The 21015-nt window shown below is 34.7% G+C and overlaps 1 protein-coding gene across 1 annotated transcript; it reads left to right on the forward strand.

The window, feature by feature from the left end:
- The first annotated feature begins 1862 nt into the window (after positions 1-1862).
- Positions 1863-20466, forward strand: LOC142625567 (callose synthase 5). Its single transcript, XM_075799199.1, has 42 exons — positions 1863-2043; positions 2225-2325; positions 3049-3170; positions 3290-3386; positions 3471-3581; positions 3688-3816; positions 3913-4005; positions 4342-4433; positions 4525-4651; positions 4777-4914; positions 4999-5075; positions 5169-5247; positions 5375-5500; positions 5605-5719; positions 7761-8095; positions 9228-9280; positions 9392-9452; positions 9548-9629; positions 9723-9772; positions 9902-9988; positions 10837-10959; positions 11067-11158; positions 11254-11341; positions 11430-11590; positions 12400-12523; positions 12624-12718; positions 12836-12953; positions 13041-13192; positions 13632-13741; positions 13863-13988; positions 14064-14132; positions 14405-14594; positions 14707-14815; positions 14900-15019; positions 15108-15223; positions 15309-15392; positions 15910-16022; positions 16101-16330; positions 17633-18430; positions 18953-19003; positions 19104-19289; positions 19842-20466. The coding sequence occupies exons 1-42, from the start codon at positions 1863-1865 to the stop codon at positions 20070-20072; spliced, it is 5742 nt and encodes a 1913-aa protein (XP_075655314.1). The 3' UTR covers positions 20073-20466.
- The last annotated feature ends 549 nt before the right edge of the window (positions 20467-21015 follow it).

Raw genomic sequence — 21015 nt, forward strand, 5'->3', positions numbered from 1 at the left:
AAGATCAAAAGTGCCAATTGAACTACAACACTCTTGACTTATATTACTTTTATTGCTTTTATTTTTATGTTTTTTCAATTAATGAGATATTTATACACACATATGAAATATATAAAGACTTGAATCACTAGTGTTTGAGCCAACACAATTTTTTTTAATACATGAAGAATAGTTAATAGTTAGGTGTGAAGTGAATTTTAACTAAAATATATTTAAGTCTTAACACGTGTCAACACAATTTATAACCTTAATTAAAGGGACCAATTAATAATAAAAAATATTAAAAATATTACAAATTTTAGGAAAATTTTTAGGTAGTCCCGGAGTATAGTGAAATAGTGCTCCCTCCTCTCACATTCATGGTGAGCTCCACCATAAATTTAATGAGCGGATCCCACCATGAATGTGAGAGGAGGGAGCACCATTCTCCGTGCTCTGGGAGTACCTAAGAATTAATCCAAATTTTATTAGATGAAGTTACTTAACTAATGCAACAATGAATATAGTTGGTGAATTTTAATTACCTCGTAACTAAAGTTTGAATTAATTTTTTTATTTTTAAAATTTTTTTAATTTAAGTAGTAACACGTTTGTTTGTAAAATTAATGTGGTAAAGGTGTAGAACTTTGGAATTTAGCGTGGAACATTGGCATGTCAGATGAGGGTGTGGGTCCACAAGGAGAGAGGTACAGTTTCGTGGCCGCCACAATACGGTTAGTGGAGTGGTCTTACAAAAGAACGAAATTGACATTTGCACGCGCACACAGAAAGGGCGCGCTGTAGAAATGAGGACAGACTGTTTTATTACAACAAGAACAAGAAGGAGGGGGAGGAGGAAGAGAGAAACAGACAGACAGAAAGGAAAAGAAAAGAAATGAAAGAAAGAGAAAAACGGAGGAGGAGCTCCATCATCCACCACTAATATTTAATCATCTAAATATCAGAGACGGAGAAGCATTCAAAATATTACCAATCAATTTTTTCGCCTCCGATTACGGTGTCCCGTCCACACACACACACTCTCTCTCTCTCTCTTCACACTTTCTTACATGTATATACCATCCTCCCTCCGCCACGTGTCCTCTCACACCCAAACAAACAAACAGAAATCTAACTATTTCGGCGCTTCCTTTTTGCCTTGATATTAGTATATATCACTACCTTTTTATAACAAACTTTCCTCGCCCCTCTCTCTCTTCTTCTTCTTCTTTTCTTTTTTTCTTTTTTTTATAATTTTTTTTTCTTCCTGGTCCAACCAAAATATCGACGATTTTACGTGTTTTTGGTTTTGGTTTTCATTTTCCTTTTGCTTTGCTTGTTAACGAAGGCGAAGGCAAAGAAGGCAAGCTATACCTACCAACATTCTATCTAGCTTTACATTTTGTTCAATCAAACGTGATCGAGCTTATTCATTCGTTCCTCTCACATGTATTATGTATATATATTCGGTCACATTCAATGTCGTTTTCTTGAGCTTTCCGTGAACTTTCCCGCTAAAATTTCACCATCTATCTAGATCGATCGCACTACTCTTCAAGCAATTCGATCAATGTTTTCTTGTCGCGATCGCTAGTAGTCATTTTCTGTACGCTCATGGATTCTGTATTTATATATGATTGTTTTTCTCTGTTGCCAAACGGAAGCCCTTAATTATTGAGTTTGTTTATATTATTATATACAAATACAGATCACATTATATATATATATATATATATATATATATATATATATATATATATATATATATATGTACGTATACGTATAGGTGTTGGTTTCTGATCTTTGTGAATTTATTTATTTAATTAATATTGGCAGGGCGAGAGATAGTTTACGTGAATTTATTCCTTGGCAGAAATTAAGCAATGTCGGAGTTGGGGCAACAACAGGCTCTGGCGAGGAGGCCATCTCGCAGCGCAGCCATGACTACGTTCTCGACGGAGGTGTTCGACAACGAGGTCGTTCCTTCTTCTCTCGCCTCCATCGCTCCCATCCTCCGTGTCGCCACTGAAATTGAAACTGAGCGCCCTCGCGTTGCTTATCTTTGTAATCTACTCCTCCATCTCTATCCCTATCCCTATCCCTATCCCTCCTATACATGCATGCACATATTATTCTCTAATATATATTATTATCTTAATTAGCTTAGAGATAGGGTTATAATTAGGGATGAATTTTTGGTTGTGTGAGTTTGTTTTTAGCTGAAAGTGTTTGGTGATTTTGGAAGGTCGATTCTATGCGTTTGAGAAGGCGCACAGGTTGGATCCAAGCTCCAGCGGACGTGGTGTGAGACAGTTCAAGACAGGGCTTCTTCAACGATTAGAAAGGGTAACACGCACACATACACATACCTTCTCCCTCTCTCTCTCTCTCTTTTTTTTGCTTTTTTTAATTTTTGATTTATTCGAAAAGCTAATTAAGTTGTTCCTTTTAAAATAAAAAATTAAAAAAATCGGTAGATTATTTATTAGGTAATAATTAGTTGATTGATTAATTATGGATTGGTTTTAGTTTTACTTCGAGTGATATTGTTAATAGTATATATTTTATGTAATATAAGCCGCGAGACGTGTTGAAGAAGGTGATGAGCAATTGTGATGATCAGATGTGCTCAATCGCATTATAGCTTGGGTGAAATCGGGATGTGATAGGATGGACTTTTTTCTTCATAAAATTCCAAAGGAAAAACTTTTTAAATTACGTTTTTACCAATGATTACCAGAAAAATTACTAACGTGACACTGCATTTGGATCCATTCGTTGGAGCTTGGGATTTGGTCATATTCGGGTATACAGTAATTATTATTATTATTATTATTATTATAATTACCAATTTACTATGTCGTTGTTGAAGAAGATGTGCTGCTGAAAATGGCTAAATTCAATCAAATGGGGTTATTTATTTATTTTTTCTAAGACAACTGAATTCACGACTTTCAAAGTGGTGAAAAGCTTAACACCTTTTTCTCAGAAGAAGAAAATATTATCCATAAATCTATTTCAAGCGTGAGGGGAGAGAATTGATCGTAATGTTTTTGACTGACTGATCAGGACAACGCTTCTAGTCTTGCCTCTCGGGTGAAGAAGACAGATGCAAGGGAAATTGAAAGCTTTTATCAGCAATACTATGAACACTATGTTAGAGCTCTTGACCAGGGGGAACAGGCTGACAGGTATGTACGCGCGCGCGTGTGTATATATTCAAATGATAGTTTTTTTTTTTATTTTTTTATTTAGTATATTTTCCGTGATCAGATATCGGGTATAATTTGCATTTCGAAATTCTTGACAGAGCCCAACTGGGAAAAGCTTACCAGACTGCTGGAGTGCTTTTTGAAGTGCTTTGTGCTGTTAATAAGACTGAGAAAGTTGAAGAAGTTGCTCCTGAGGTTTGTCCAATTAATAGTTGAAGAAATTCTTTGTTATTGCAATTAATGTCCACAATTTGATGCCATGGCATGCATCATGAGCAGATCATTGCGGCTGCCAGAGATGTACAAGAAAAGACGGAAATTTATGCACCATATAACATCCTTCCTTTGGACTCAGCCGGTGCTTCGCAGTCTATCATGCAGCTTGAAGAGGTTTTTATTCTTCTCTTCTGCTGTGGTTAATGACTGACTCCAGCATCTTGTTTTTCAATGCCTAGTTGGCATGGCATTCAAGTTTGTTGCATTCTGTTTATACCAGGTTAAGGCTGCTGTGGCTGCACTGTGGAACACTCGTGGCTTGAGCTGGCCCAGTGCTTTCGAGCAACATAGGCAGAAAGCAGGAGACTTGGACCTTCTTGATTGGCTGAGGGCCATGTTCGGTTTCCAGGCATGTTAAGGAATTAATTATTATTAAGGATTCTGAGAGCTAGAGTCACTAATTATGTTACCTTCTAATGCATTTGGTTTATTTTTGTGTCAACAGAGAGACAACGTCAGGAACCAGAGGGAGAATTTGATTTTGCTACTTGCAAATGCTCATATAAGGCTTCATCCCAAGCCTGAACCCCTTAACAAGGCATGCAACAATTTCTCAGTTTAGAATTTTACATTTTCAACATTCTAGCAATTTAGAGTCAGAAACATGTATCTACAAATATCAAATTATGTACTTGTACCCTGTCAAAGTGCAATTTTCAATGTTTGTTGTGCAAAGTTGAAATTTTGAACTGAAATGGGATTTATATGTGTGTTTTCAGTAATTGAATTTCTGACATCTGGTTCATTCTTGGGTCACACTTATAAATTCATATTTGTTCTGAGCATCGTGTTTGTGAGTAGCTGCCATCTGTATGACTTTTAAATCTTGGACTGGGGTTAAACTGTTCTTGTGTTTCTTTTAATTTTTATGCAGCTTGATGAACGCGCTGTTGATGCAGTTATGACCAAGCTCTTCAAGAATTATAAAACATGGTGCAAATTTTTGGGACGAAAACACAGTTTAAGGTGAGAGAAAACAGTCTACAGTTTCAAATTGAGCTTTTTATGTATGACCTGGAACTTATGATGCTAAAATTGACAATCTCATTCCGTATAGGCTCCCTCAAGGACAGCAAGAGATACAGCAGAGGAAGCTACTATACATGGGTTTATATCTTCTCATTTGGGGTGAAGCAGCAAACGTTCGGTTCATGCCAGAATGTCTATGCTACATATTTCATAATGTGAGTACTGTTCTAATGTGTGTATATTTCCTTCTTGGTATTTCTCTTATATGAATACAAAATCTATTTGTAGTATCTTCTGTTAATTATTATGTCTTTGATAACGATGTAAATTTTACTTTCAGATGGCATACGAACTCCATGGCCTATTGGCTGGAAATGTCAGCATTGTTACTGGTGAAAACATTAAGCCTTCTTATGGTGGGGATGATGAGGCTTTCCTGCGGAAGGTTATAACACCCCTGTACCGTGTAATTGAGAAGGTATGTTATTGCAATGTCCTGGCTACTCTGTTCAAACTTGAGATCTGTCTTTCTGATACAAGAGTGCTTCTAACGACATTCCAGGAAGCTGAGAAGAGCAAAAATGGAAAAGCTCCTCACTCTGCTTGGTGCAATTATGATGATCTGAATGAGTATTTCTGGTCCGTATGGGCTTGATATCAATTTTCAGATTATAATGCTTGTTTGGGTCTCTTCATTAGATTAAGCATTTTTGTTTTTAAAAATTTTTCCAGGTCATCTGATTGCTTCTCTCTCGGTTGGCCTATGCGTGATGATGGTGAATTTTTTAAATCCACACGTGACATCGTGCAGGTTCTCTTTGTACTTTTGAGCTTTTCCTACCAAATATCTCAATTTAGAGCATGGGCTCATTTTCTACCTTTTCAGTAAAAATAAAAGAAGAGCATGGGCTCAATTCTTAATGTAACCTCTATGACAGGGAAGAAAGGCTTCTAGAAGAAAATCGGGAAGCACAGGAAAATCATACTTTGTTGAGACCAGAACATTTTGGCACATTTTTCGAAGTTTTGATAGACTGTGGACCTTTTATATACTGGCTCTACAGGTATTTAAGTTCAACAGTGGAAACACTAACCTGATGTTTCTTGTCTGTTCCTGGTTCAGTTTGCTTGTGTCAATACTGAAATATCTTGATCTGTTTTATTACAGGCAATGATCATTATTGCCTGGAAAAAGATTAAAGTGGAAGATATATTACAATCGGAAGTCCTACTTGATCTATCCACTATATTCATCACAGCAGCCATTCTTCGCCTCCTGCAAAGTATGACCTGTTCACTTTAAGCTGACAGCTCATTTCTTTTCAATTTTATTTATTTATTTTCTACAAATAGTCTTTTTGAATGTTATGGAGGTTGCATCTCTAGAATCCAAGCTTCTTACATTATGAAGAAACTACTTAGTACTAAGAGATTTAAAATTTTGGAGAGAAATCTATAATTTATCTTAATACTTCAAAGAATTATAACTTCTTATTAAATTTAGGTGAGCCTCTAAAAGTAGGTAACATAAGAAGTAGGCAAAAAGAGGAGAGAGAGAGAGATTGAATACTGAATTTACTTAAATATTATTTTAAATTTTGAGAAGGACCAACTGATGCAATATTGCACAGTTGTCTTGCTACTATGATGCATGAAATTTTGTCCTTAAAATATCTTTGTGTAAATGTTGTTATACCTTTTTGTTTCTTTGGAATTCATTCTACTTGAAGCTTAGTTTCCTGAAGGCATAAATTATATTGGAAGCTTTACAAATCTAAAGCAAATTGATTCTTAGATCAGATTTGTTCAATACATATGAGTTATATGCTGGATTTTCACGTAAGAAATATTTTCAATGTAATATCCAGTATCCTGCACTGGGAATGACCTTTTAATATCCAGTATCCAAATGTACTTAAACCTTGGAAAGTGGTTTAGATGTTATTTATGGAAAAACTATTGAGGACTGGATATGAACATGATTTATCTGTCATTTCTGCATTTCATGGTTATTGCATTGTTGTGGAGCCTCCTTTCAAGTGGTTCCACCATTCATCACTTGGTAAAAGAGGAAACTTTCTTAGATGAGGCAGAAATGTGCACTCAAGGAAGAACATTCCAATCTCCTTCAGTGCTTTCTTTATTACATTATTTTACAAAATTTCTGAATTAATATTGATCTTTTCAAGAAACAGGCAGTACCACATTTCTCTAATAAATCATTATACCTTATTAATTATGAGATTTGGTGACCATTTATAGTAGTCAAGCATGTTTGCAACTTCTTTCTCCAAAAAAAAAAAAAAAAAAAAAAAGAATGTTGGCAACTTGACCTGAGATTTTATATAAAATTAAATAAGAGTTGCAAATAAGATCTGAGATTTTCCTTAATTTATCTATGTTGAAACATTTTGGATGCAGTTGGAAAGTAATTAATTTCCATATCACCATGACTAAATCATGGGATTGACATGAGTAATTCATGGTATTAATGAATAGTACTTATTATAAAATTGATTTTTTTTTTGTAGAAAGTAAACATATTATCAATGTGTAAATTTCATATTTGTAATTTTCTATTATCATATTTTGTAAATTTCATTGTTAAATCAGTTCCAAAGTAACATGTTGATCATCCATATCAATGAGAGAAATGTAGTTATTTGGGCTTTGTTTTGTCGTGAGCAAGAGCCATTTTAACCAATTCACATTAATCCCTTTTTGTCATCCTTGCTCTCATCTTATGTTCATCTAGTGTGAATGTAATCAGTCCATGTGTTAAGTTGGACCCATCTGGATCTGTTTCTGTTTCTGGTGGTCCTGAGTCCCAAATTATTTAGGCGTGGATTTAAATTTGAATTTATATATAGTTGGGAATCTCCACCTCAAAGATTAAGATGTGAGCCAACAATGTATTTCAAGCTCACATACCAGCATTCCCATCCGGGAATACAAAATGCATTTTTATCAATTTTAGATGTTACTGTAGCATCAAATTCACAAAAAGAGTCCCACATCTGGGTATGCAAAATGCAATTTTTTTTGCATTTTGCTACCATCAGATTCACAAAAAGAGTCGCACACTACTATTTTATTCTACCCCCAATTATTTTAATCTCACAAAAAGAATAGACTATGGTAGGGTCTATTGGTCATTACACTTCTATGCAAGCTCTTGCTTTCAGCTGCCATGGTAGTTATATTTGAATCAGATATAACATTATGATTCATCTAGCCGTATGATGTCTTTTGTCTTGTGTACTATAAGTGTGGTGCCATCATCAGTTTGTATTTTTAACTTAAATTTAATTCTTTTTTTTATAGGTATTTTGGACCTTATTTTGAACTTCCCAGGATATCATAGGTGGAAGTTCTCTGCTGTACTAAGAAATATTCTCAAGATAATTGTTAGTCTTGCATGGGCCATTATTCTTCCAGTTTTTTATATCCACTCCTCTAAATTTGCCCCTCAACAAATTAAAGATCTTTTGTCATTTCTCGGTGAAGTGAAAGGCATTTCTCCTTTATACATCATGGCTGTTGCCATCTATTTGCTCCCGAATTTACTGACAGCTGCTTTATTCATCTTCCCAATGCTCCGACGTTGGATTGAGAACTCAGATTGGCATATCATTAGATTCCTCTTGTGGTGGTCACAGGTATTTTTGTTGCCTGCTCTTTTTATCACCTTGTATTCTTATATATATTATATCATCTTTCATTTGTTCTTACCTAAATTTTTATATGGTAAGAAGTTTTTGTGTTATGATTATTTTGTAAGATATGGTGCTTAAGCAAACCAATTGCATGAGACAAAAATATGAAAGCATCTGTGGGAAGTTCACTAAATAATGTATAAAATATAATAATAAGAACAACAACAACAACAACAACAACAACAACAACAATAATAATAATAATAAACAACAAAACAAAACAGATCCAGATATTCTGCTGTGTTCTCAACTGAAGACAATATGTCACAGGTTCTAGTTGTGGGTGCAAAAGTATGGAGTCTAGACACATGTTGCTCATTGTTATGAAGCTATTAACTTTTTGCAACATCAAGTAGACTATTTCTATTAACACATTCAAGCATATACTTTGCACATGAACCTTTACAATTTCTTGTATATTGTAGATCAACAAAGACAAATGATAGTTGAGTTATGTTAATTTATTTTGAGGTATACTCTTATAGATAAATTCCAGTTGCTCAACTATTATTTAGTTAAAAATGAACAGTCTCATCCAACCGTTTTATCTTCTAATTACAGAATCAGAGTATTCCCTCCTGTATATTAGATGGTTCTCCTACATTGAATGGCAAACATTTATAGAGGAACAAAAAAGTTAACATTTTATTTTATTTTTTCATTTTAGCATAATTATGACAGATTAACACTTGACTGCAAATGATGCCGACAGAATTGAGTTCCAAGTTTTGTTTTAAGTGAATACATTAAAATGATACCATGATTTTAGAAATAAAATTTTCCAGGTTGAGGCTTCATATATATAGATTAGGGTGAAATTTACTTAATGTCTACTTCTTTGGTTTATCTATTGGATGTATAAGATCTAGCATACTTTGTCAATTTTTGATCATATCAATCAAGATGCTACCCTATTATCCTGGTCTCCCAGCACCATACATGACTTTTTTGCTCTCACATAACATGACTCAGTTAATTTTATTATCACCAAAGCTGTAATATATTTTTTTTCATAAACCCAAAGCTATAATAAATTCTGTTACTTCTCTTGAATAATATGTTTCTTTTTATGCAGCCAAGAAGATATATTGGGAGGGGCATGCATGAAAGTCAATTTGCTTTGATAAAGTGAGCATGATATGGAAACACACTAAACTTTATTCCATTAATTTACAGTTCTGTATTTCCTTTGATTGGTTAAATTTTGCTTCATTGCCGAGATTAAATTTCCAATTTCAGGTATACTCTTTTCTGGTTCCTACTTCTTTGTTGCAAGTTTGCCTTCAGCTATTTTATCCAGGTATTGGTTGGTCAGTAATTTGTAGCATTTCCATATAAATGAGATATTTGGGGTTATGGATTTTATGATAACCAATTTGTCTCTCTATTCCCTAGATAAAACCTCTGGTGAAGCCAACACGAGACATAATGAGGATCCGTCGTATTAACTATGACTGGCATGAATTTTTCCCTAATGGTAATCTATATGCCGTTGCTTGCTTCTTTTTTTATTTTTTATTTTTTTAGCTTAGTTTCCAGTTATATGCTAAATATTTTCTTGCCAATGCAGCTGAAAAAAACTACGGAGCAGTTGTGTCACTTTGGGGACCAGTGATCTTGGTGTGTGAACCGTATCTTTCCTGTGTTTAGTCTGATATTTTGTTACTTTGCTCAGTTTGCGAGGGTATGAACACATCCTACGTTGTCCTTTGGTAATTCATCTCATATTTATTTACAAGTTCAATGCAGATCTACTTCATGGACACTCAAATTTGGTATTCCATTTTCTCGACTTTATATGGTGGTGTTCTGGGGGCCTTTGATCGTCTCGGAGAGGTGACAATTTAGAATGCTTCTTTTTTCTTGTCCTAAATTATTCATGAAATCTTCTCTCATTTTAGATGAGCACAATCATACATCATTTAAAGTGAATTGTCTGCCATGTTATTTTCTGTTCATGCTTTTGCCTTCTTTCTTAGCGAGCATAGAAAATGGCCAAAGCTAGATTAACTGGACGTTTTCCAATAATAGTTGGGTAGCACCACTAGGTATTGGGGCTCATGATAATTGAAATGTCAGGTTGTACGATTTCCCATATTGTCAAATCCATTTTGATTTATATCAAATTGTCTAGGTTCATAAAAAAATTGCCAGAGAAGAAAGAATAATCATATCCTGACTGCATGATAATTTCAAATTACAGCTTTCTTTTGGTGAAGTATATGCTGTTTGAACAAACAAAAGTATGGCTATATTGTCAGATGCCATGCCCTTGGGTTGGCGTTCCAAGCTCCATTGGATGCTCTCTCACTCTCTCTCTCTCCCTTCGATTTGTAAATGACATCCTTTGGTTGACTGGTTTACTGAATTATGAAAAATTTAGTACATGACCATCATTTTCTTTTAATTGAATTGAATAGCTTAGTCTTTCAGTTGAGTGGACCCCAATGCTTTGGGACAGTTGTTGTAGCAGTAGTAGCTTAGTCTCAGTTCTATCATTTTTACAATTGGGATGACTCACTTCTTTTGATGTGAAAACCTAGGATTGATTTAACTTTATGCATTCATTAGGTTAAATTATGGCAGTGAAATTGCAACAAGTACTTGGCTTGTTGATTTGTACTTATTCTTTTGACTTAAACTTTGAGGGCAGTTTGTGTTCATCTTCTTTTCTCTTCTTACAGATACGAACTCTTGGCATGGTAAGGTCAAGATTCCAGTCCTTACCTGGTGCATTCAACACATATCTGGTGCCTTCTGATAAGTCACAGAAAAGGGGATTCTCTTTGGCTAAGCGTTTTGCTGAGGTTGAAATTTTTCTTCAAAAAATTTTCACATTATTAAATACCCTTTGTTGAGCGGAGTCATATATTCGTACTCTATGTTTTTATTTAAAAATTTGATGCCTCTATAGATAACGGCAAGCAGGAGAAGTGAAGCTGCCAAATTTGCTCAGTTATGGAATGAAGTAATATGTAGTTTCCGTGAGGAAGATTTACTAAGTGACAGGAAAGGCCCCTGAACCTGGTTACACTGCCTTTTCAGCCTAGCTATATTTTTATCCATCATGCAGTTAAAACTAAACAGGATCCTTTTTAATCCAGGGAGATGGATCTTTTGCTAGTTCCTTATTCATCAGATCCTTCCCTCAAAATAATTCAGTGGCCACCTTTTTTGCTTGCCAGCAAGGTCAGAATAATTGTTTTTTTTTTTTTGGGGTCAAAATTTGTTGTATCTGTTACCTATTTTTGTTGTTGACTGTTTTTCTACATTGAAGATTCCAATAGCATTGGATATGGCTGCTCAATTTCGATCTAGAGACTCTGACCTTTGGAAACGCATAAGTGCGGATGAATATATGAAATGTGCTGTAATTGAATGTTATGAATCTTTGAAGCATGTCCTGAATGCCTTGGTGGTTGGTGACACTGAGAAAAGGTTGTTATTGACACCTCTTGGTTCCTGATTACTGATATAAATATCTTCAACTGCTCCTAGTCACTACAATATTTAAGATTTAAACAAAATTTGTTGTTCAGGTGTAAGTCAATTTTATATTTTTTTCAACTTCCATGCTGACAGCATTCTCAGAGCGTAGGATTTTTTTTTTTATATTCATTTTTATCAAACTTAAATTAGCTAGTTAATACATTTGGAAAATGTATGTAGTTTGGCCTTGTCTTTTTTGGGTCCTTGAATTCCTAATGTCTAATGAACTCTATTTTTTGTAAAGGAAAATTTCTTCAAATCTTATTCAAAAAATAAAGAGAAGTGTTACGTCTACAACATTTTTATAATAATTTCACAACAAATCATATGTGGTAAGTTGTTATTGGTTCTAATTTAAATTTACAACTGAAATTACTTTTTGGCCCACCAATAGTAACATGTGTCACTTATGATCTGTTGTGAAAGGTATTGTAAAAATGTTGTGGACATAGTATTTCTCAAAAATAAAAGGAGAAGAAAGGTTTTGGTCAAATTCCTATGCATTGGATATGCTAGTTATATGTCAAATTTCCAATTTTCCATTATTTGTTGAGTTGCCTGACACCATCTCATTTTAGTAATTGTTGAATTATATAAAAATAAAAGGTCATACTATCTGATGCAAGATAAAACTTGACAGAAGTGTTTAGTTTATATTTCTCTCGTTTGTATGAAAGTAGTATAAATCAAGAAGCATGACAGATTTTTTCCCATTTGTATCAATTCTAGAATCTCTAACATCAATAATTATATAACAGGATAATGGGTATCATCTTTAAAGAAGTTGAAAGTAGTATTTCAAAGAATACGCTTCTCTTAAATTTTAGAATGGGCCCTTTGCCTACACTCTGTGGCCAATTTGTGGAGCTTGTGGGGATCTTGGTGAGTTTTTACAGAAAAGTCTTTATCATGTCTTCAGTTTGTGTTTGATTATGCATGATCATCATATGATAGAAACTTTCCTCTCCCTTTTACTTTGCAGAAAGATGGTGATTTATTGAAGAAAGATAGAGTGGTGCTGTTGCTGCAAGACATGTTAGAAGTAGTTACTCGTGATATGATGGTGAATGACATCCGGTTGGTTAGCTTTGTTTCAATCAGTTTTAGTAATTTATTTTAGAAGTTTAGTGTGATAATTAAAATGTTTTCTATATAAGATAATAATGTTTGCTTCTCATGTAATATATCTTTTAGTGAACTGGTAGAAGTTGGTCATAGTAGCAAGGACTCAGGAAGGCAACTCTTTGCTGGAACTGATGCAAAACCTGCTATATTGTTCCCTCCTGTGGTTACCGCACAATGGGAAGAGCAGGTATGTTATTTAAATTTACTTACAGTAACTGAACCAATAAATATTTAATAAAAATGACTCAATTATATTGCTGATTTTGTTTTTTAGATAAGACGTCTCTATCTGCTCTTGACGGTGAAGGAATCTGCTCTTGATGTACCAACAAATCTTGAAGCACGTAGAAGGATTGCGTTTTTTACAAATTCATTGTTCATGGACATGCCACGTGCCCCACGAGTTCGTAAAATGCTCTCATTCAGGTCTGATTTATATTTCCCATATATTGGCTTAGAATGTTTGTCAACTCCAATTGTTTTGTTCTTTCTGAAAAATTCAGTCATTGGAACTATCGTCCTTTGCTTATAGATATGCCATGGTGCTCATGGAAATATATGAAGCTCATTCAAAGAACTTACTAGGATCTTATGGGGCCCACCACCCAAAACATGAGAAAAGTTGTAACAAATTATTGAGTGAAAGGACTATGCTTAGTGAATTTGATTAATAATCCTATGAATTTTATCTGTCTATCTATATCAAGAATTATATTTTGCTTGCTATATTATATGCAATTATAAATGACTTGCAAAACTTAACTTCTTCTATAAGATAAACAAATTTACTTTCTGGGTTTTCCAATATACTATTTCCTGAATTATCACTTGTGTTATATGGTTACTAATTATTTTTCTTTGGCAGTGTCTTGACTCCATACTATAGTGAGGAAACTGTCTATTCTAAAGCTGACCTTGAGATGGAAAATGAAGATGGTGTATCAATTTTATATTACCTGCAAAAGATTTTCCCAGGTTTGTGATACTACAAATATTGTTGGTCACATTCTGTTTAATATAGCTTAAATTATTTTAAAAAAGTGAATTCATTTAGATTGGTATTACTAAGTTAGAAATCCTGTTGTGACTTCATTAGATGAGTGGAATAACTTCATGGAGCGATTAAATTGCAAAAGAGTTAGTGAGATCTGGGAAAATGAAGAGAACATATTGCAACTCCGTCATTGGGTCTCCTTGAGGGGACAAACTCTATGCAGGACGGGTATTGATACATTATAATTTCCATTAATCATATTCTATCCTTTTGTCTTTGGTCTTATTAATTTTAACACTGCAGTTAGAGGAATGATGTATTATCGACGGGCTTTGAAGCTTCAGGCTTTTCTTGACATGGCTACTGAAAGTGGTAAGTTCATAACAACATTTGATCAAGAATGGTGATCATGTATAAGTCATGGAATTTCAAATGCCTTTGTACCTGAGGAGGGGGTATATCATGAGACCACTATATAATTTTCTGTACCTGAGGTCTCAACTTTTTGCTCATGTATGCGTTGTTGATGTACTTGATTATGTATTTTTTCTCCTCAGATGCATCCTAGTGACAGTCAAGTGAAGTGTTTATCTTTTGGAGGTAAATTATGTTAGCTTCTGACTCGTTTTTTATTTTATGAGCAGAGATACTGGAAGGCTACAAAGCTGTTACGATTCCTTCAGAGGAAGATAAGAAAAGTCAGAGATCCCTATATGCTCAATTAGAGGCTGTTGCTGACATGAAATTCACATACGTTGCAACCTGTCAGAACTATGGAAATCAGAAACGGAGTGGAGATCGCCGTGCAACAGACATTCTTAATTTGATGGTTAAGTATGTTCTCCATCTGGTGAAGCTGATAGGGTTATGTAGCACAATTTCTTTGAAGATTTAATTGCTGCACTGAGTTTGTTCAAGAATCTGATTGCCAATCCTTTCCGTACAGTAATCCCTCTCTTCGTGTGGCTTATATTGATGAAGTTGAAGAGAGAGAAGGTGGAGTACACAAAGTTTACTACTCTGTATTGGTCAAAGCCGTTGATAATCTTGATCAGGTAATTATCCTTTGAACTTTAAACAGAACACCATATTGAATTACAAAAACAACCACTGATCATTTGTTGTGTCGTTTTTTAAAGGAAATCTATCGGATAAAGTTGCCTGGCTCAGCAAAGATAGGAGAAGGGAAGCCTGAAAATCAGAACCATGCTCTAGTTTTTACTAGAGGGGAAGCTCTTCAGGCTATTGACATGAATCAGGTTAGCGAATAGAAATTTGAAGTCATCAAAGTGACACTATTGATTCTTTGGGCCAATGGTGGTGGCTTACTTAGTTAATATCTTATAGGACAATTACTTGGAAGAAGCTCTTAAGATGCGTAACCTGCTGGAAGAATTTAATGAGGATCATGGAGTTCGTCCTCCTACAATTTTGGGTGTTCGTGAGAATATCTTTACCGGAAGGTTGGATGAATTCTTTTTAGTCTGTTTGTTAAAATTAAATTTTGTGCTTTGTTATTTCTGAAATTTTATAAAATCTGTGTTGCAGTGTATCTTCATTGGCTTGGTTTATGTCAAATCAAGAAACATCATTTGTCACTCTAGGTCAAAGAGTTCTTGCAAGACCTTTGAAGTATGTTCTCTCTCACGTGCTTTCCTTTCTTGTGTTAATTAAGTATTTTTAAGGCAATTGTTTATCAAGTTCTTGTTCATCTTGAACGGCAAGCCAGAATTCATTGGTAATTACATAAGTTGAGAATAGACTTCCATTTTGATGAACGAATAGTGTTCTATTTTTATCGAGTGGTGATTATACTCATACATAGGTTATCAAAAAATTTGTCATGGATGTGATTTGTGAAAAGTAGTACAATTTATTGAGTTTGGTTTAGCAGTAACTTTTATAACCTCTCTCTTGTCTTGTGTCACATTTATTTTACCTACCCTTTTTAATGTTTTATTGGAATGTCACTTTTTCCCTTTCATCGATGCGAATTATTTATTTTATTTGGTTTCTACAGACTGCATGAAGCTAGGTTGGATTGGCAATAATTTTTTGTTTTCTGTTGTCATGAAAATCATTTAAATAGTTATGATTCAACAACATTTTTATGTATTGAGCCTTATAATACTGTTTTGCTTAATTTTAGGATTCGCTTCCACTATGGTCATCCAGATGTCTTCGATAGAATCTTCCACATCACTCGTGGTGGAATCAGCAAGGCTTCTCGTGGCATCAATCTGAGCGAGGACATCTTTGCCGGTAGCATTTTTAAAACATCCATTTTCTCAGAGATACATGAAATTTACTTCATTTCTTAACATGCGCTTTCCTATACAGGTTTCAATTCAACCTTAAGGCGGGGGAATATTACTCACCATGAGTATATCCAAGTGGGAAAGGGTAGAGATGTGGGGCTCAACCAAATCTCACTCTTTGAAGCGAAAGTAGCCTGTGGTAATGGAGAGCAGACGCTGAGCAGGGATGTCTATCGATTAGGGCATCGTTTCGACTTTTTCCGCATGTTGTCGTTTCATTTTACGACTGTGGGATTTTATGTCAGCTCAATGGTAATTTTTGTTACATGCACTGTCTAAGATTAAAGAACATCAATCAATCAATCAAATACTTCAGAAAGCTGAATGAATTTCAAATTTTATATTTATTAGTTGCACTGTTCAAATACTAATTCCCAACAAAAGTAAGCTGACCTCAAGTAGTTAATTAGGATTTGTTCAGTTGAGAAATTAAAATGAAAAATGAATAAAAGAAAAAGAAAAAGTTAAGAAGCTGAAATAGTGTGTATATATATATATATATATATATTTCCAAGTATGTAGTAAGAACCAACTTTACACGAACATTCTTTGTTTTGTAGGATGCATCCATATCTAGCAGTCAAATTTTATAAGAAGTTCTAGTTATAGGGGAACAAATGAAATTAGTTATGGAAACTGTGTTTACCAGAAAGTAAGAATGGAAGGTATTGCATCTGGAAACAACTAAATTGGATTATACTCGTAAGTAATCAGCATGAAATGCTCCTTATACCATACAATGCTTATGGTTTTCATGAGGCCCCCCTTGCTTCCTGATCCCCCACACCTCTAAAGCATGTTATTTGTATTTTGAGTACTTTTCTGAACTGAAGTTTAATGTCAAGTTATTTAAAATGAAGAAAGGCTGCTTGTAGTTCTTACAAAATTTTATTCCTTTACTTTGGTGTACCACTTCAAAAAATTGTCAGTGTGACGTATAAGGTAGATGCTTTGCTGAGTCCAAGAGCTACATTCCCTTATAATTCATTCTTGAAATGTGAAATTTAGTGCCTTTCTTTGTTTGATAATAGAATTCTTTGCCATTATGGAGTAATCACCATGGCTCAATCTTTTCTGTCTCATTTCAGCAATTCATATGAAACAGTCATAACTTGTGTTAGAAACTTAGAATTATAATTAAACAATTAAATTTATCATTTATACAATTAGATTTACCAATTCCTAATAGCTTAAGCTTTTGGGAAAATTGATTATTTATTATTGTATTAGAGTAAGAATTCTTGAGTTCAAACATTTTCTTCGCCCCGCCTCCCATTTAAAAATAAAAAATAAAAATCCCACGTGTTGGGCATCACTTAATGAGAGAAATTCTAGACCCACACGTGAGAGGGAAGCTAGAATTATGATTAAATTTACAATTTCTTAATAGCTTATGCTTTTGGGAGAATCAGTAATTTATCAACCTGAATATGAAGGAGCCACTTATTGTTTAGTGTTTAGATTTTTCATTTAGAAAGTTTACCAATTTATTTTGGTTACATATCTCATTTAGGAATTTTCAGTTAAAAGGATTTCTTTCTTCTTGTTATGTAGATGGTTGTACTTACGGTTTATGTTTTCCTATACGGAAGACTTTACCTGTCATTGAGTGGACTGGAGAAGGCAATAGTTAGGTATGCCACGAACAAGGGAGACGATGCTCTAAAGGCAGCCATGGCTTCACAATCCCTTGTTCAAATAGGTCTTTTGATGGCCTTGCCCATGGTCATGGAGATGGGACTGGAGAGAGGGTTCAGAACGGCAATAGGTGACATGATTATCATGCAGCTGCAGCTGGCTGCAGTTTTCTTCACTTTCTCACTTGGAACAAAAGTCCATTATTTTGGGAGAACTATCCTGCATGGTGGGGCCAAGTATAGGGCAACCGGGCGTGGTTTTGTGGTTCGGCATGAGAAATTTGCTGAGAACTACAGGATGTACTCAAGGAGTCACTTTGTGAAAGGGCTGGAGCTTATGGTCCTGCTTATAACTTATAGGGTTTATGGTTCAGCAGCTACTGATTCTGGAACTTATATCTTCTTCACTTTTTCAATGTGGTTCTTAGTGGTTTCTTGGTTGTTTGCTCCTTTTATTTTCAACCCTTCGGGCTTTGAATGGCAGAAGATAGTGGATGATTGGGATGATTGGACAAAGTGGACAAGCAGCCGAGGTGGTATTGGTGTTCCAGCAATCAAGAGCTGGGAATCCTGGTGGGATGAGGAACAGGAGCACCTACAGCACACTGGATTTTTAGGACGGTTGTGGGAGATTGTTCTTTCTCTCCGCTTCTTTCTCTATCAGTATGGAATTGTATATCGTCTGCACGCAACAGATGGAAACAAGAGCATTATGGTGAGTGTATTTGCTGGCTATTGACATTTACTGTTATGTACACATGAATTTAAATTGAATTTGCTATCAAGAATTTTTAAGTTTTACTCAGATTATCACTTATTAACAACTTCAAGTCTTATAATAAGTTCTCTGCACTCAGTTTGAAAATTCAAAATTTACTTACAATGACAGTAAGTGATAGTAAAACAAAGACTTATGGTTCAAATGCTGTTATAATTGATGCACTATGGTGCGTGGAAAGGAAGAATCTGGTTACATCTCATTGCTATTTATATGAAAGTTGATCTCTTTTCTAAAGAATATGATCTCAGTGGACTATACATCCTTTACCATGTGCCTAAGAGAATAATATAGAAATACATAATGATGCTGCCTGCTTTTCTCCTGCATAGATGAGTTAAAACTGGGAAAAATTTTCTTGATATGGCTTAGAAGATCTTGAACTAGAGGATTCTGACAAGTAAACAAATTAATTACCCAACAACGAAACCTTCTTTCTAACATCATTTTTGGTTCCAGATTTATGGTATGTCTTGGCTGGTCATTGTAGCTGTCATGATTATCTTAAAGGTAAGTCTAAAGCTCCAGAAACTTGTGTAAATGTAAAGGATTTGTTTCTGGTCATGGCTCTGACTTTTATATCATTAAATGGTGCAAATATGAACTGCAGGTTGTCTCCTTGGGTAGGAAGAAGTTCAGTGCAGATTTCCAGCTGATGTTCCGTATTCTGAAGTTATTACTTTTTATTGGAACTATAATCACTATTGTTGTGCTATTTGTTGTGCTTAAACTCACCGTTGGAGACATCTTTGCTAGCCTGCTGGCCTTCTTGCCAACAGGATGGGCACTACTGCAGGTACATTACTCATTTACATATATATATATATATATATATATATATATATATTTAAATCTTTCTCTGTACTCCAATATTAAGTCTATCTCTGCTAACCCAATAAGATAATTGGATGGGATCCTGTGTGCGTGTCTCTGTGGAACAACAATAATTATACCACCATTGTTGGTTTTCCTCTCTGTTTATGTGTGATGCAATCAATTTTGTTAGTTGGAGCCCTTTTTGATGATGTGAGTAGCATGGTTCACTAATTTTAACATAAATTACTGACTAACTTTCTGCATACTGAAACTTTATTTTGATTTCTTAGTTCTTTATAATGAATTTCGCACATTCAAAGGTTTAAAGCATTATAGATGAATGAGTAATTTTTTTTTTTCAATTAAGATTAGTATTGGTACAAACTAAATTCTATTTCCTCATCCATTCCAATCCATAACTTCTCATAATAATTTTTTGTTTCCATGTACATTGGATTGAAGACAGTGTTAGTTTACTTGTATTCAAGATGTTTATTTCACTCTTTACCTAAGTGTTGGTTTTGTTTGACAGATATCTCAGGCATGCAAACCATTGGTGAAGTCCCTTGGCATGTGGGGGTCTGTCAAAGCTCTAGCAAGAGGTTATGAATACATTATGGGGTTGGTAATCTTTGTACCTGTGGCTGTACTGGCCTGGTTCCCATTTGTCTCAGAGTTCCAGACCAGGCTGCTATTTAACCAAGCTTTCAGCCGAGGGCTTCAGATTCAACGAATTCTGGCTGGTGGCAAGAAGAACAAGTAAAACCGCCCACGCAGCATGGTCTTTGCAAGAGAGAGAGAGAGAGAGAGTTCAGGAGGAGAGAGAAGGGCTAAGGAGGGATTAAGTCATAAAAGAGAGACATCAGCAAATGAAAACATGACATGCTTATCTAGTTTAATATCTTGATCTCATCACACTCCAAAGTCCTCTTTGCAGCTTACTGAAAATATCAGGTTTTTGAACTCTTTGCAGCTTACAGAAAATATCAACTTTTTGGTCTTTGAGTTCATTGGAAATGGAAATCATTGCTTCAATCCAATGTTTAGATACTTGTTTCTTATATGTGTATTATAGGCAATTTGCTTAGTAAAATGTATACCCTGTTGATATCATCCTTACTTTATCCATCTATATACTAACGAAAGCATTAGATTTTTTATGGCTATGGACTGCAATGTTTAGGACAAGTCTAGATTATATCTTGCAGTAAAGAGAAATGAAATTCAGAAAAGTAAAATTAATAAATGATAGTCTTCTTATCAGTCCTTGCATAAATAACTGAAGATTGAAACTGCAATTGTTGTATTTCCAAAATTGTGGATGGTTGTTTCAACTTCCAAATGAAGATGAACCAAAAGACATACCGGAACTCCAAATGTTAGCAATAATAACCACTTCTTTTTTTCTTTTCTTTTTCCTTTTTTTGGCAGGATACTTTATATTGCAAGAAAAAAGAAAGACTCAAGTGCATCAGCACAGGGGCATTCCCCATATTTATAAGCATCATCTCTCACTTGGGCCAACCCCATCAACTAAGTAAAACTAATCAAAATAAACACCAAGGATTAACATAAATAAATAAAACCACCTTAAAATAGCCAGCAAATCTACCTATCAATTGGTGAAGACTTCATCTCACACTACGACATGTCAATTGGATTAATACTCGCCAATCGAAAATCCATCGGGAAATCATCCATGATCT

The sequence above is a fragment of the Castanea sativa genome, chromosome 2 (genome assembly GCF_040712315.1).
Source record: "Castanea sativa cultivar Marrone di Chiusa Pesio chromosome 2, ASM4071231v1".
Lineage (NCBI taxonomy): Eukaryota > Viridiplantae > Streptophyta > Magnoliopsida > Fagales > Fagaceae > Castanea > Castanea sativa.

Excerpts from the sequence above, each read along its gene's own strand:
- LOC142625567 (XM_075799199.1), top strand. The coding sequence starts at position 1,863 with ATGTCGGAGTTGGGGCAACAACAGGCTCTGGCGAGGAGGCCATCTCGC. Across the intron at positions 2,326-3,048 it reads TTCTTCAACGATTAGAAAGG|GACAACGCTTCTAGTCTTGC; the intron begins GTAACACGCACA and ends CTGACTGATCAG. Across the intron at positions 9,630-9,722 it reads GCATGAATTTTTCCCTAATG|CTGAAAAAAACTACGGAGCA; the intron begins GTAATCTATATG and ends TTGCCAATGCAG.